The sequence below is a fragment of the Danio rerio genome, chromosome 11 (assembly GCF_052040795.2).
Source record: "Danio rerio strain M-AB ecotype USA chromosome 11, GRCz13ab, whole genome shotgun sequence".
NCBI lineage: Eukaryota > Metazoa > Chordata > Actinopteri > Cypriniformes > Danionidae > Danio > Danio rerio.
Window position 1 is genome coordinate 20,898,654 of NC_141031.1, and position 17,019 is coordinate 20,915,672.

The following is a 17,019-nucleotide window of genomic DNA, read 5'->3' on the forward strand; positions in this document are numbered from 1 at the left end:
GCATCTCTTGATTAAATCCCATCTATAACTTGAGCAAAATATTTATACTGTTCTGCTTTTAATTTGAGCGCTTTTGATCCCCAAAAGGAGTTCAATCTACTGGACTGAGATCCAAGCAGCCATTAGAACAAAAACTTTGCCCACAATACCACCCATCAGAGGAAAGTGTTATTAGTTTGTGCCAAATATATTTGTTTAGGCTGTAACAGACAGTTTTATTGAGCAGCCATGAGCTGGTCTGCTCAGGGAACACTAGCCTCATGTCTTACGAGATCCAGAGAGGATTTATTTACTTGACCCACAATACATATGCATGTCATGTACTTTATGAATCACCTGGAAGGGGTAAAAACCTGCTCTGAAATTGTACACAGACAAAGTCATTAGGGAATTTGTGTCCAATATGGGGAATGTGATGACATAAAACTAAATCTGACATGCATGTGAACACAGACGTGTAAGTAGTCATGCCGGGAGGGGATATGCTGGAATTTCTTTCTGAGCTTCACACATGAATCAATGTGCATCGATCGCAGCCCTGTCAGCATTCGTCAATGCGCTCATAAATAACTCAGTGTAGTTATACAGTCCTCCTAGGTGCTATGAAACTTGTTTACTCCGATAGCTTCTCAATAGCTGAAACAAATTTCCAAATGTTTATTGTAATGAAAGTGCTTTGTTTTACTGTTGCCTTCTTAAGACTCATTACAGGTTTATTGCTTTCTTATAGTTCAACTAGAGTCAGATGCTTAAAGCAAGAATGAAATGAGCAGAGATACTGTTTTGTTTTTTTGTCGTCGTTAAAGCTTCTGCGTTTCTGTCTCAAATAAAGGAATTGCTAACAGTCTGGATGATGTGCAAATCCTTAGCTTTTTTGTATTATTTAGTAGCAAATATTGGCATAGCAGCATCTTTGCTATTCAATACACAACTCTTGGATTTTGTTCTTTTGTTAACTTGGTCTCAGATATTTCAATGCATATACTTTATTATATACATTGTTAGTACCAGGTTGGACCCTGTTTTGCAATTAGAACTGCCTTGATTCTTAATGGCATTGATTCAATGAGGTGCTAGAACCACTCCTTAGAGATTTCAGTCCATATTGACACAATATTATTACACAGTTGCAGCAATTTGTCAGCTGTACATCCATGATGTCAATCTCTCATACCAGCACATCCCAAATGTACTCTGCTGGATCGATATCTGGTGACTGTGGAGCACATTTGAGTATACTGAACTGATTTACTTGTTCAAGTAACCAGTTTTAGATAATTTGAGATTTGCTGGAGGTATCACAAGTTAAGCACTGGTCAGAAAGAAATAGCCATAGTCTGCAATGATACCCAATCAGGCTTTGGAGTTTCAGCAATGTTCAGTTAGTACTCAGGATCCAAAGTGTGCCAAGAAAATATTCCCCACACCATTAGACCACCAGCAGAATCCTAAATCGATTAATAGGATGGATCCATGCTTTCATGTTGTTTACACCAAATTCGCACCCTACCAAATGAATTTTTGCAGCAGAATTGAAGACACTTTGGTGTGCTGCTCTAGCTCATCTGCTTTAGGTTTTAACATGTTGTGCACTCAGAGAAGCTTCTGCAGACCTTTGTTACATGTGACTTTTTTGTGTAACCATTGCCTTTCTATCAGCTGAACCACTCTGGCAATTCTAATCTGATCTCTGGCCTTGACAAGGCATTGTCACCCATAGAACTGCCAGTCATTGTATAATCCATATTTTTTTAAAATGTTTTTTTAATCCATTTTTGACTATTCTCTGTAGACACCAGAGATGGTTGGCATGAAAATCCCAGAAGATCAGCAGTTTCTGAAACACTCAGATCAGCCAATTTTGGCAACAACAGCAACCATGGCTGTGTCCAAAATATCCCCCCATACCCTTAAATAGTGTACTACTTGATGGTGTCCAAAACCATAGTGGACGTTCTGCAGTGTACTTAATTCCAAAATGCACAGCAATAAAGAGTAAACAACCAATATACACTCAATGGCTAGAGAATACCAGTAACAGACAGTGAGAGTTTGCATGCCAAATTAATTTGTTATCCACAGCAGAACCTTATCAATGTACATTCGTTCATTCATTCATTCATTCATTCATTCATTCATTCATTCATTCATTCATTCATTCATTTTCCTTCAGCTTAGTCCTTTTATTCATCAGAAGTCGTCACAGCAGAATGAACCGACAACTCATCCAGCATATGTTTTACACAGCAGATGCCCTTTCAACTGCAACCCAGTACCGGTGAACACCCAAACACTCTCATATACACACACTCATACACTACGGCTAATTAATTGTATTCAATTCACCTATACTACATGTCTTTGGAATGTGTTTTTAGACTAAGTCACCACGAATGTACATTTCGAAATAAATTATTTTTTAATTGTAAAAATAACATTTATATACATACCAGAAATCAGCTTACTAAGTGTTTCTGACCAAGAAGACAAAATCTGATTCATCTGAGGGATCTATCAACTAGCAAAGCACAAGCGGCATCCTTCTGGATCCTTCTGGACCTCTAAGATCACTCACTAATTTTCATTCACTCCTTTAAATGGACTATATTTATAGACCAATGTAGGGTATAGTAAATAAAGGTTAGGGTGATTTTAGATACAGGATACATATAAAGTCATTTGAATCCCCTTCCTTTCCTATTTTAACACTCAGTCAGAACTTCAGCAGGTAATCTTGACCACATCAACATGTTTAAATGCATGTCTAGTATCTGCTATGGGATTGGCTGATAATTTTGTAAACAAACTTTCAAACAGGTGTACTAAATAATCTGGCCGGTGTGTATCAATTTGAGCTCAACAATTTTAGGCTTCTCAACTCTGCGTTTCCGTTGAACAAAACTGCTGCAACTAAACAGTTGTCCCAACCTGCTAGTTTAAAGTTCCGAGCTTATACCGAGGCTAATACACAGGTAAACTGCAATAACTATTACAAGTTCATTATTTCCAATGAAGACGTATGCATATTGGGAGCGTTTATTTACATTCTTAGCTAATTTATAGCTTATATTAACATTAGACAAATGCTATTTTTTATTTTTATTTTTATTTATTTATTCATTGTTCTGTCATTTATTTTGATTGTGAAATTATCACTCATGTTTAAATCAAAAACGTTTACATTTATTTTTAAGTCCAAAGAGAGAAATGGACCATTGTTCATTTTTGTTAATATTTTGTGCTGTATTTGGTTACTGAGCAACAATAAACAACACTTTAAAATATAAGCAGTTTTCTTGTGATTTTCTATACTAGTAGTGTATACTATAATCGTACAACCAAAATCTATAATCGTTGCATCCCTAATTGTAAAAGAAACCTACTTGAGCAATACACAGATTTGGTTGTGCATTGAAATACAACATTTGAATATGTTTGTAAAATAAAGCTTATTGTTCAACGCAGTGATGTTATGTAGTTTCAAAATACCCCATTTTAACGTTTTAATGTAGAAAAAGCCAACGTTGTGTCTTTAGGAGCAAAAATACAGCATACAGGCTTTTATATTGCTGCTGTGTCATCACTTATATTGCAAGTCACATCTCTCCGGCCCCTCATTTGGGATGCTTTTTAAGAACTGACCCCTATGACAAACTAATTGAATAGCCCTGTTGTAGGGTAATGAACTGTTTTGCTTGGTTTACTTTATAGGGGAAAAACATTTTTAGCTGCTTTTTCAAACTACTTATTTTAAATTAGCTAAAACAACCCAGCAAGCATTTTTTTGTTTTTAAAAGATGTCTAATAGACGTCTAAACATGGTCGTCTTGGCTAAGGCAAAGCTAAACTTGGGCTGTCAATGAAAATCTAATAGATGTCTAATAGTAGTCATCAAATAAACAGGAATGAATGACTACACATTTGAAGTCTGTCTAATCTGTCTATTTGACGACTGGTCTAGTTTTGGGCTATACTTAGATGTCGATTTTTATTTACAACCCAAGTTTAGCCTTGTTTTAGCCAAGCTGTCAACATTTTGTTGTCTATTAGATGCCTATTAAAAAAAAATTTTCTTGCTAGGAATCCAATTTTTTCTTTTTTTTTTCTTTTTTTGGGGGGAAACTTAATTGTTTTATGTTCAATCTACTTAAATTTGTTATATTAACCTAATCAATTTGTGTTGAGACAACATGAAACAATTGTGTGAAACCTTGCATTTTTCATATGAAATGTACATTTAACATGAACTGCACAAATTCCCATGCAACAGTGGGGTAGAAACACCATCAAAGTCACAGTTGACAGCAGCCAAACACTGATTTAATGGTGGTGGACAGAAAATCAAGGTGACTCAGATCCTCCAGCTCATTATCATTCTGCGCAGCACAGAGAGAGTGATTAATGACATCTTTATCTTTTCCACATACCCACTAATTGTTAAATGCAGTATAAATATTTATAGCACATCAATATCAAACTGAACGTTCTCCCAAACGAACGCTAGACATGAAATACTACTGCAGCACTTTCTGATGTGCCTATTCATTTGGCTAGGTTCCCGATCCCTCCCGCTTATCCTGTTCAATGCAAATCTGCAGCATTATGTACGAATAAGGGGAACTATAATTGCGGTCCTATTGTAACACAATACAGCATATGCACAGGGCCATGTATATGATTAGCATTCTTTAGTCGCTAATAGGACAGCGATTGTATTGACTATGGCTTATTTTATTCAAATGAGGCAATTAAAATGGTGAATATGAAGTGTAGTAATTTACATGAGGTGTGCCGTACTGTATGAAAAACTTCAGTTCCCTCTGGATCATGTTAAATTGCTCCTTCAGCCCCGCCTCGACTTGATAATTGGAATACATACTGTATTAATCATGAAAACAAAAGCGCTAAATTTAGTTACGAGGTCGAAGTCTAGAGGACAATGTTTAAAACAATAGGTTATAGGTTTTTTCTAGCTAATTCCATCATTCACGCAGACTCTGCAAGCTATGCACAAATACACACACATGTAGGCCCAAGGGAACGAGGTTAGAAAGACACTTTGGCTGTCAGAGTGGGAGAGCTAATGAAAACAAATGATAACTTGTATTGAACGCAGTACATCACAGTGCAAATCTGAGTGAAACAGTCCAGTGTTTCCAGATAAACAGTGGACTTCGCTATTGTATCCACCTAATATTTCACATAAGAGTGGGCATGGCCATTGAACTAAAATGTATCGAGACTTCTGCACTCATTGACTTCCATTGATTTTTAGCTGTACAAAATTGTTTTTGTTATGAAGCTTGTTGTTGCAAACTTGTACTTTCTTATATTATTTACTGTATTTCTTTCTTATTTATTATATTATTGTTATGCATAGTCATGAACCTATTGGTTTGTATAGTGCAAGTAGTTTTTACTACCATTTTTTGTTATTCCTTTGTTACCCATAGCCAAGAGCTTAGAGGAAATAGAAATTAACAAATTTTTCCACATTACAAAATAAGGTGGATAAGAAGCAATTACAACTAATGTGTCAATGAAATCCATTTAATGTTCTATTTTATAATAATATAAACGCAATCCTTTCACCCAAAAATTCAAATTCAGTCACCATTTATTTTGAAAAATGTTCATGCAATGCTTTCTTGTTCCCAAACAATAAAAGTCAAGATGTTAGAATGTTATGACTTCAGTCTTTTGACTTCATTGACATTCATTGTATGTGGGTCAAAGGTGAAAAGGGTGTACAAGCACCTAAACTTATTTTTTCATATATTAAAATTATTTCTTGTTGTTATTTTTTTTTTTGAGCAACTTTAAAAGTATCGAGTTTACCATCTTTTTTAAGCAAAGTCAACTAATTGCTTTAAAAGCATCAGGTTTAGTCACTTTTTTAAGTAAAGTAGACTAATTGCTACAAAAGTATCGAGTTTACTTTAAGTTGACTAATTGCTTTAAAAGCATCAGGTATAGTCACTTTTTTATAAACTCGATCAACTGCTTTGAAAATGCATCAGGTTTAGTCACTTTTTTAAAGTCAACTAATTGCCATAAAAGTATCAAGTTTACTTACTTTTTAAAGTAAAGTCGGCTGATTGCTTTAAAAGAATAGGCTTTAGTCACTTTTTTAAGTAAAGCCAACTAATTGCTTTAAAAGTATCGAGTTTACTTTAAGTCGACAAATTGCTTTAAAGGCATCGGGTTTAGTCACTATTTTTAAATAAAGTTAACTAATTGCTTTTAAAGTATTAAGGTTACTTACTTTTTTAAGTAAAGTCGACTAACTGCTTTGAAAAAACATCAGGTTTAGTCAATTTTTTTAAGTAAAGTCAACTAATAGCTATAAAAGTATTGAGTTTACTTACTTTTTTAAGTAAAGTCGACTAATTCCTTTAAAGATATTGACTTAAAGTAAACTTTACTTTCCAAAAGAAAGACAATGGAATATTATCTCGTCTATATTTTATCTACTTTACTTCTATCTACATGAAATAACTTTTGTAAATGTGATTTGATACGAGAGCTACAATTAGAAATTTAATCATTGATCGGTGTACAAAAACATTCTTCAATATATCTTTTGTGTGTCTGTGTAATAAGCAGGTTTATTGTAGTTAAATAAAATATTCGATACATAAATTGCACTGTTAGTATGTATTGTATTAAAAATTACTAAATCTTAATCAAAAATTAACAATTTAGACAATTATAAAAAGATTTCAAATTACAAAAAAATGTAAATTGAACAAAACAAAAGCATGTCTATGATAAATTCCTCAATGTATCCCTCATTTGTAAGTCTTTTGGATAACAGTGTCTGCTAAACAGATAACTGTAAGTACAGAAAAAAAAAGAGTAGAGATAAGTCAGTGTACTCACCTTGACAAGTTATTTGGGACTAATTACCAAAATTATTATGTTTATAAGTGGCGAGGCTCATGAGAAGATACCCAAAACAAAGGTTTGGTGCGTAGGTACTGCGTCACTTACAGGCTGACTTTTTCAAGACAAGGTTGTCAAGGCCAGGAAGTCTCAGTTACTGAAACAACACTGATAAAGGTTTTCTAATCCCCCACCCCGAGAGTGCGTGTGTGTGAGTGTGTGTCCCAATGTATGTGTAAATGTATGTGCATGTAGAGTAACAGCATAGGTCTAATTTTTGGAGCATTTTTAAGGGGCCGTTGAATTCTTATATGAAATATGCATCTGTAACTTTTACCTAAACTCTTTGAACTAATGCTTTTTTAGTATGTGTTTTTAAAGGCTGATTTATACTTTTGCATCAAGCGCACATGTAGCCTTTATGCAGTTGCATAGCCCTCGCCATGACTGACGCCATAGCTGACACACCCCTCTCAAAAAATGTAACTACATGTCATAACAAACCCATTGGAGCGAGTGTTTACAAGTGTTGAGTCCCGTGAAGTAGCTCTAGATGTGTTATGCTCCAGCAAGCAGCATCAAAAGGGAAAAGAACATTAATTTAAATGCAAAACATGCCAGGTTAAGGCTGATTTATACTTCTGCATCAAGTGATTGGCGTGACCCACAGCTCCTGCCTTTTGCGTTGCCGTGCATTTATACTTCTGCGTGCTGTTTGTGTTGCTCTGCAATAACACTTCTGAAACTCTAGCTGGCAGTAGGTTTAATTGTTCCTCTGTGTCGTGTTTCTTAGCGGGCGTTTTCTTTTTTTCTGAACGCTTCCTTAATATACAAGTAACTAAAACTCGCTTATTCAGAGGCGGGAAAAGGCGGAAGAGCAACAACTTTTAATGTATACACAAAACAACAGTTTCCATCTAGGGGACTCCTTCACAGGACTTGACACTTGTAAACACTCACTCCAACGGGTTTGTGGGCTCTCGGTTCAACCCACACTGGTCACAGCTACCAAGCTGACCAATCACAGTGCTTGTGCTACGCTTCGTTGAGACATGTAGTTACATTTTTTGAAAGGTGCACGCCAGCATCGCCGTCAGCCTCGGCGAGGGCTATGCGACAATGTGAAGGCTGCACCAGACCATACACATGCGATTGACACAGAAGTATAAATCAGCTTTAGTCTGTAAGGCCTGATTGCTTAGAATTAGCATTCTGCCTCTTTTGACTAAGCATAACTTTAGATATCATTCATGCTTGTGTAAGCTTGAGCAACAGTAACAATGGTTCTCGCTGTAAAGTTGCACTTGTTCCATCATGAGCGAAACAGATGACCTGCATACTGAACTGTAGAAACATACAAGGCTGAGGATTATTTTAAAAATGTTGTGATGTCTTTACTGTACACTGGCAGAACACACAGAGGTCTGATACACTGATACATTATGCCTACAGACTCCTATACAGACCTTTATTTTGAAGATTCAAGAACACAATGACTTTTCAACAAAAAAACTTAATTTCATTATTTGCAACTGATGCTAAACATACACAGTCTTTTAGGGGTTTGGGGCTTATGAGATTTTTTAAATAATATGCTGACATTTTTTATCTTTTTCTTTAATGCCTGGGAAAAATGCATTTATTTGTTCAAAATCTAAGCAATTTTAATATTGTGAAAATAATAAAATGTAAAATAACTGTTTTCAATTTGAATATATTTTCAGATATAATTTATTTTTGTGATAAATAAGCTGAAATTTCAGCAACCACAACTTCATTGCCTCATGATTCCTTTATAAATTATTTATTTACAGCTCAAACTTTTATAATCGTTCTTGAAAACTGTTGTGCTGCGTAATATTTCTGTGTTAAACATTATATACTTCTTAGAATTTTCTGAAGACAAGGGAAAAACAAATAAAATTAAAGCGTTTGTAACCTTATAAATGCCTTGATTGTCACTTTTGACCTTGTTTTTTTTACATTTTAAAACATTAGATTATTAAAAACACTGCTCAAAAATAAAGCACAGCTAAAAACACTTAAACAGCAGAATGTAATTCAAAATGTTCCCTTTATTTCTTTTTACACAGTGTATGAATATGAATCAAAATATATATTTAAAAAACTAACATACCTCTTGAAGAACCTTCAGAGCCTTCACGTGTCTGTGAATTAATAAAAACAAGTAACATTACTCGATTTGACATAAAAACAATCAGTTTAGGTCTTAAAAACAAAACAAAAAGACCTGTCAAAATGTCAAGCACACATATCCATGATCATTCAAGTGATACCAACATTTAGACAGCTGATTTATGAAGCCAGCTGAGATTCATAACAAATGCATTTGAAGGGCTTAGAGGGAACAGCAGGCTTGCTTAGATACTAGATCACATTTAATAAATCGACACGCTTAATGACTCATTGAGGCGCTGCTTAAATGAAATATCTTTAGGCAGACAGTGCAGTAATAGGCTGTCAGCTCAAGTATCAGAGGAGCCATTGAATGAACAAGACTAGACAATGATAAAGATGTGCACAGGGACAGGATGAAGAAGATCCCTAAAGGACAAACAATTGGACTTTATCTGAAATGTGTTTCAATCCAGACAGAGATGAACACTTACTCTCTTTCTGAGTCCACCAGGTCTTTGGCAACATAGTAGGCTCTTGATCGGCCATCAATCTGAGAGAGACAGAAAAGAAAAATGAGAAATAAAAGAGAGACCCAGTTTTTAAAGTTCAAGTACACACTGTGTATTGTGCAGCATTTTATTATAAAACATAAAGCAATGCTTTCCCTTCCAAATAAATAAAATAAATAAATACTTGAATACTGATTTAATCTCAGTCTAATCTGTGTCTAATCTGGTTTTAAATCAGGCCCAAGTGTATTACAAGCAGCTGCAGATCACTGGAGAACTACAATTCAGCCACTGAACCGAACTACAACTCCCAGAACTCTTTGCACGCATCACTCCACAGCTGATAGTCATTTGGATAGGCAGACACACACACACACACACACACACAGCTGAAACTCATGATCATTGATTATCAGGACTATTTAAACCACTTACTTTTTCATACACAAGGCTGAGTCTTGTTTACCCCATGTAGCATTACACAGCGGTTTGTCTTGCACAAGTTTTTCATTGTACCACAAGTGATCTTATGAGTATACTTGTGGTTTGTAATACTTGTCATAAATACTTGTTTGTGAAGGAAGGAAATAATGTCATGATCTGGCCAAGTATGGTGTCCCATACTGAGAATTTGAGAATTTTCTAGCACTTTTCTGTCTGTTTAAGTTAATTATAGGCTACTTAAGTGCAATTTAAATGTATTTCTGAGAAGTATCTGAAATATATTTAGGATAAATATGTTAAAAGTAGACTAAAAGTGTACTTTCTTTTTTTTCTTTGTTTAAAAGAGGTATACTCATATAGGAAATTGGAATAAAGAGACACTTTACCAAAAATTTTAATTTGCTGTTCATAACCTCAGACCTTTTTTGTTGTTAAAAATGTGCTTATTAGCAATTAATCAAATTTAACTTAATTAAACTCAACAGCACTTTAAAAGTAAAAAAAAAACATTCACAGGGAAAACTTAATCCATACCAATACAGTTACTCTGTATAATACATGGAACTCTAATGAAGTGAAACTATTAGTCTGTGCAAGATACTAATTTTATAATATTAATATTATTTTGAACATTATAACTTTTAATTTCAACATAGCAAACAGAGTATATGCACAGCTGTGTCAGGTTTGCTTTTGTTAACAATTGGTTAGGTTAAGAGTATCATCTGGCAAAGGTTTTTCATACAACAAGCAACACCCTCTTTTGAGCATTTCAAAAGAAAAGTCCAGCATAATTTCAAGTCATATATTTTCAATGAGCCTGGCTTGGTCAAGCACCTGTGTTTGCACAAGCTATCAAAATGAGTGCATTGTTAAACACATTTAGAACTTTATAAAGTCAAATAAATCAATGATATTAATATATAAATACAATATGTTGGCAGAAGAATGGACAGTCTGATTTAATTTCTCATCTAACATAGTAAAAAAAAAGACTGATTATTTCATTACAGCATAATGTAAACGAGAAAGCTTTCCTGGACGTGCCACTTTAAACACAGCTGCATTATGGATGAGAGTCTGTGTTCATGGCAAGCACAAATCCACCATTGATTTGCAAGCTAATCACAGCTGTCTGCGTGAGACTATAAGATGAGCATTTAGAATAACATGACTTGGTGCGGATGAGCAACATATCCATAAAGAGTAAAAAAAAAAAAAAGTGTGTGTGTGTGTGGGGGGGGGTGTGGTGGAGTAATTATTACACATGTATGAAAATCCACATTAAAATGATTTTTTTTAAGTGTAGATGTTTTTTCCCAGTTTGTTGTTGTGGTGGAATGAGGCTGGGACAGGTTACTCCCAGATATTCTTTTCTTTTTAAAGAAGAAGAAAACAAGGAAGCAGGCGTCACAAGGCCGGGGCCTCGGCTGATATTACAGTGGCAGAGGGAAGAGGTGGGGTCCGGCTTTCATTGCAGAGCTAAACTCATTGCCAGTAGACGCACATGAACCTGGAGCTCACAAAAATGCACACATAGGGAATTTTTCTACAACAGGGAGGGTCCTTGTTTTTATCCGTTTTAGCATACACAGATGTTGATTACTCTGTTAACGGTATTAGGGAATGTTATAAAATAAAAGTAAAATTCTGTAGATTAACTGTAAAATGTAAATACTACACTGATAAATGAAAGGTATTATGAAAGTTTTTTAAAAATTATGATTTTATATAGGAAAATACCACCATCATTTACGCACCCTTCAATTGTTAAAAAGCTGTTTGATTTTTTTTTCTTCTGTACACAAAGAAAGATATTTTGAAGAAGGTTGGAATAACTGGCCATAGGGAACACTGAGACATTCCCTTTTATTTATGTAACATTATCAGTTTTATTTAATGTTTACTATAATAAAAGAGCTGATGCCTTAAATATTTAAGTAATTTCAAAATAAAATAAAATAAAATAAAATAAAATAAAATAAAATAAAATAAAATAAAATAAAATAAAATAAAATAAAATAAAATAAAATAAAATAAAATAAAATAAAATAAAATAAAATAAAATAAAATAAAATACAAATGTACAGCCCTGTAGGATTAGGTATGTCTTTCTCAAAAAATACTGGGTTGTTTTAAACTGTCTATTTCAAAATTTTAACAAACTCAGTTAATGAATCTCACCCAAATTTTGTTTGCAGTGCATTTTAGAATGCAGAGTATGTACTATATAGCACTGCATACTAGCAAGCGCTTTTTATTAAGGACATTTTATTCAAAACAATTTTACAAAAGACATTATTAAACAGTCAACTGACCTGTCGATCATGACAGTGGTCTCCACAACCATCCTCTTCCTCAGATGTGCGTCCATGATCTTCCTCATTGGACACAGTTGCAGACACAGGACAAACAGGAAATGGCTCAGTGTAGGCACTGAAAATAATTGAACAAACAAAAAAACAGAGAGTTATTTCATTATATTGCAGTGTTAATTCCGTTAATGAAAATGGCCTATCACAAAACAGAAATTTGATAGATCTGCTGTGCCAGTAACATGACTGAAAACAGGTGATCCTCTTATCTAACAAATAAACAGTAAAAAGCAAAGGATAATGACAAAAATTAATGCTGGTTTTAATCATCTTGACTACACTTTAGCCTTGTCTTTTTTCTTAAACAGTAACACACTGTTCATTCATTCACATATTTCAGTCACATTACTAGCCAGAGGACCTGTCAAGTGTCTGTTTGTGTCAACCTAGGCAGCAAACATTTTTCGCCATTATTATGAAATTAACACTAACTACGTTTACATGGACATTAGTAATCGATACTGTAGTTTAATTAACGTTATTGCGTCACAACGCTATCCACATTTTCTATCCACATGTAATTTTGGATGTTTCATTTTTCATTTTGTTTTTTGACTTTAATTGCTGTTTGGTAGTTTCACTTTCATGCAGGAACATTTCATTCATGCCCCCATGACAAACGGAGGTATTGAATGTGTGTATGAATTAAGCACTTGTGGAAGACTATTGTTTGAAAGGAATTTGATATTGCATGCCAAATGGGAGAAAAAAAAACCCTCCACATTTTAAAGTGTATCTGTCTGTGGTCCTTTGCTAACTTGGTAAGTACAGAGAATAGTGTCAAATCCATCTGTGTATGAAATATCCTGTTGCAAAATGCAGCGAAAAGTTCTACATGACTAATAATAGTTTGATTAAGGCGTTTACATGTCTGTACTGCATTTTTTGTAATGCAACTACAACTAGTAATGGAGATAAGTACCAGTTTTAAAAATCCACACTTGAGGGCTCATGCTCTTAAACTTTAATATAGTCTTTAAATCCCACCCTTCATTCTATGCTGAAATTGTGTAACATTTAATCTCTGATGTTAATAACTCCACAATCATCACTGTAACAGAGCCACAGAAAGTCCTCCATATCAAATATGTCTCAAAACAGCAAGTTTTGTATTAGAGGGCACTTTGGTGTCCAGTGGAGCAGAAATTACCCTCTGCCAAGGAGAAACAAATTCCCCCTCTTCATTTAAACAAGACCTGGTGAGAATAATTTGTTTTTTTCCTCCCCTGCTCGTCCTTACAGTAGTAACACGGATGGCTGGGGCCAGATTGCGAGGACGTTTACGGTTAGTCACGAAGGGCTGGCTTGGTGATCCTGTGGTGAGCACTTAAAGCGAAAAAAAGAAGATACAACCCTGAGGATATGCAAATATTCACAATGAAGCTGCTTATATACTGTAAAGGGGACATTAAGATACATTTACACTTATCTAGAGCTGCTGTCATCAAAAATCTCTTTGCATAAAAAATGTAGTGTGTGTGCATATTGTCATAAGTTTGTAATACTACTCAACGACAGAACTCTTTTTTCCAAAGCACAAACACACACTCTGAAGGTGGATGTGGATATTGCTCATTGCTCATAAGCAGCTGAACTGGGTGACAGTTCATTTCGAAGACCCAGATGAAGCACATAGGAGCCTTCTGGCAGAACGTCACTACAATCTTCAGTGATCTCACCAGCTGAGGACTCCATTTTCACTGAAAGCGGTATGAGAGCTAGCATGAGACAAAACAAGCTGCTTCTTTATCTGAAAAACCTTCATATAAATGCACTCTGGCATTGCCCATATGTTGCTTTCCAATTTCATTAAATAAAATGAAATCATTCTTCTACCAATGCATATGGATATCATATTAAATTATGATTTGCTTGTTTTGAAATGTGCTGAAGGGATTGTCACAACAAAATGATATGATATTTTCTGTATACCTGGTAAAATAATACAAAAATAGAAATAGAGAGTAGAAATAGAAATTAAGAGAAGAAATTGTTCTGTATAATATACACATTTATTAATATATATATATATATATATATATATATATATATATATATATATATATATATATATATATATATATATATATATATATATATATATATATATATATATATAATACAGAACAATATCCATTTAACAAATAAAAAAGGCATTGGAAAATTCTTTCCATGTCATCTCACTGTTGAAAATCTATTGCCTTTTCTACTGGCCAAAAGTGACAATTTGCCCAATCCTCTTGACATTTCAACATTAGCATTTATGAGAAGCAATTATGAACTTCTTTAAGCTGTTTGGTTAAAGGTACCCATGAGCTGAATTTACTGCTGAAAATTAGACTGAGAGTGCAATGATTTCCTATAACGCAGCTATATGTCCTACTTCCTGACGCTTCCCTGAGGCTTGTTATATGTAATTCAATTGATTTAAACTCTTGATAATAAAATATACATTAGAAACCCGAGTCTTTCTCTGTGTGAATTGGTGTAATAGTGCTATTATAGAAGATAAGCATCACTGAGATGACTTCATTACCAGACTTCATTTAGCAAAACGTATTTGAATGCAGATGAGGAGAGAGTGACGAGCAGCACGTGAGCTGGTTTACCAGAGACATTTTTGCTTGGTTTTAGTTTGATGGTGTTAATATTCACATCATTTTTTCAAAGGGGGTTGTTTTTCATTTTGTCATCTTTTCAAGACTTCTTCATTCCAATAAATCATATATCATGCTTTTTTTAAAGATCATTATATTTTAACTGGATGTACTAAAATATGTTAACATTGAGTATCATTATGATTTTTATACTTTCCACCTCTCCTAATGCATAGTGTTGCTTTTTGAGAATGAAAAAAGAAGTTAGGGCTCATTCACACAGAATGCAATTTTTTTATGCGATCTCAAAGCAATTCCTAAGTTTTTGAGGTAGTGGCTAATTTGTATTAATATGCACACACATGAGCACTGTATTTTTAGATGCCAAAGTTAAGATGTCAAGTTAAAAGAACTTTAAGTTTTACACACAGCACCACTTAGTGTCAGCTCCAAAGCAATGGATCAATCAGAAGAACTTGGCGATAGGGCAAGCGTAGCAAGTTTCTGTCTTAAGGTTATTGCACACTGCCTCTGCAACTTTCGTCCGTCACAACCGAGTTCGATTTTTTTCCCGTTTTTGTATCCAAAAAAGCCATTTGAGAGGTGTTTTCACAGTTCAGAGCCACCGATCACGCAAAAAGCTAAATACAAAATGCAGTCATTTGAGCCACAGATAACTTTATGACAAACAGTGCACAAAATAAGACAGAATGTGGTCTTTATTATATAAAAATAAATATAAATATTTATTTTTTAGTGTTCCTCTCTATGCAGTATTGGATGAACACAATATGGTACCTATTTCTCTTTCTTTTTCTACTTTGGAGAGTAGAGAGATTTGCTAGAACTGATTCCAAAATGTTTTGCTTTTTTTTTGTGATGAAATAATTAATATGCATCGGACTCAGTGTGCAGGGTTTGTTTATGTGACAAATTTTGTATTATGAACCCGAAAAAAACACATACAAAAAATTCAGACTTCAGTGTGCAAAGACCTTTATTCTGCACCTTTTGTAAACCATTTCTGAGCCCTTACAAAGCACAATGTGCATTTCAAAAGTATGTATCCTACAGTATATTACTCCTCAAATATCCTCAATATTTCTGAATACTCTGAAATGCCTCGGATATTGTACTTTTTCATGTACAGATCACAAAATCCAAAAATACATGTCTAAGAGTTAAGAAGGACATTTGAGTTGCATTAGTAGTGTGTTATATTCGTATATGGTATATTTCTAATATACATTCACTGACCATTACCAACATTACATAAAGATTCTGTCTGATTTTTACATAACTTTTTGCAGATACATGTCAGTGTACTTATGTCAATAAGAAAAAAAATCCTCATCAATAGTTTAAACTTGACAAATATTTTTAATCCTGTTGTATTGTTTGTCCCCACTGTGGCTGAGGCACAAGCTCCACCCTGTTATGGAAAAGTGGGTGGGGAGCAGAAGTTTATTTGCAAAAATCAATTTTCCATGCACTTTCTTTGACCCAATTTGCAAACTTCCCATTGCACTATTATATGTAACTTTACCCCTTGACTTTACAATTATTGATCTAATCAAATGTATGTAATCATATCCATCTGCAAATTATGTTAGGTTTTTCTGCATACATCTAACAGATAAATCTAATACCTAATTTAAACTGTATAATATGTCCATAGTACGTACATCTATATAGTATATCTTATCATGCTTGTATAACCTTTTCATTTCCATTTTTCATAACCGTTTTTCATTTCCACGATATCTGTATATTGTAACAAATGTATCGTATTTATTCTTGCTGCACTTCCTACTTATATTTGCACTCTGGTTAGGTAATGACAATAAAATTTCACCTATTCTAATCTCATTTAATTTAATCTAATCTAATCTAATCTATGGAAATTAGTGATGGGAAGTTCGGATTATTTTACTGACTCGGACCTTTGAGTCTTGTTCAGCGAGATGTACAAACTTTTTTGTGGCATTTCGTTTAATTTGCCAAAATATTAATAAAATGGTACGAGTTGCTTCCAAACTCATCTACGACTATACCAAATGTTAATCACTC

General features: G+C 34.1%; 1 protein-coding gene across 10 annotated transcripts in view; it reads right to left on the bottom strand.

Annotated features, from left to right (window-relative positions):
• Nucleotides 1–17,019, bottom strand: part of fgd5a (FYVE, RhoGEF and PH domain containing 5a) — a 67,331-nt gene that overhangs the window by 38,365 nt on the left and 11,947 nt on the right. For 8 of the 10 annotated variants that reach the window (XR_015502508.1, XR_015502507.1, XR_015502504.1 and 5 more), the window contains exons 3-5: nt 12,296–12,413; nt 9,516–9,574; nt 9,023–9,053 (exon numbers count right to left, since the gene is read on the bottom strand). Coding sequence is in view for 2 of the 10 variants with exons in the window: in XM_087273527.1 (XP_087129653.1) it covers nt 9,023–9,053; nt 9,516–9,574; nt 12,296–12,413 (208 nt within the window). In the remaining 8 variants the exon portion in view is untranslated. Of the gene's footprint in view, nt 1–5,811; nt 7,372–8,164; nt 9,054–9,515; nt 9,575–12,295; nt 12,414–17,019 lie in introns of those variants that run through there. The other 2 variants (XR_015502510.1, XR_015502511.1) reach the window with 2 other exon arrangements.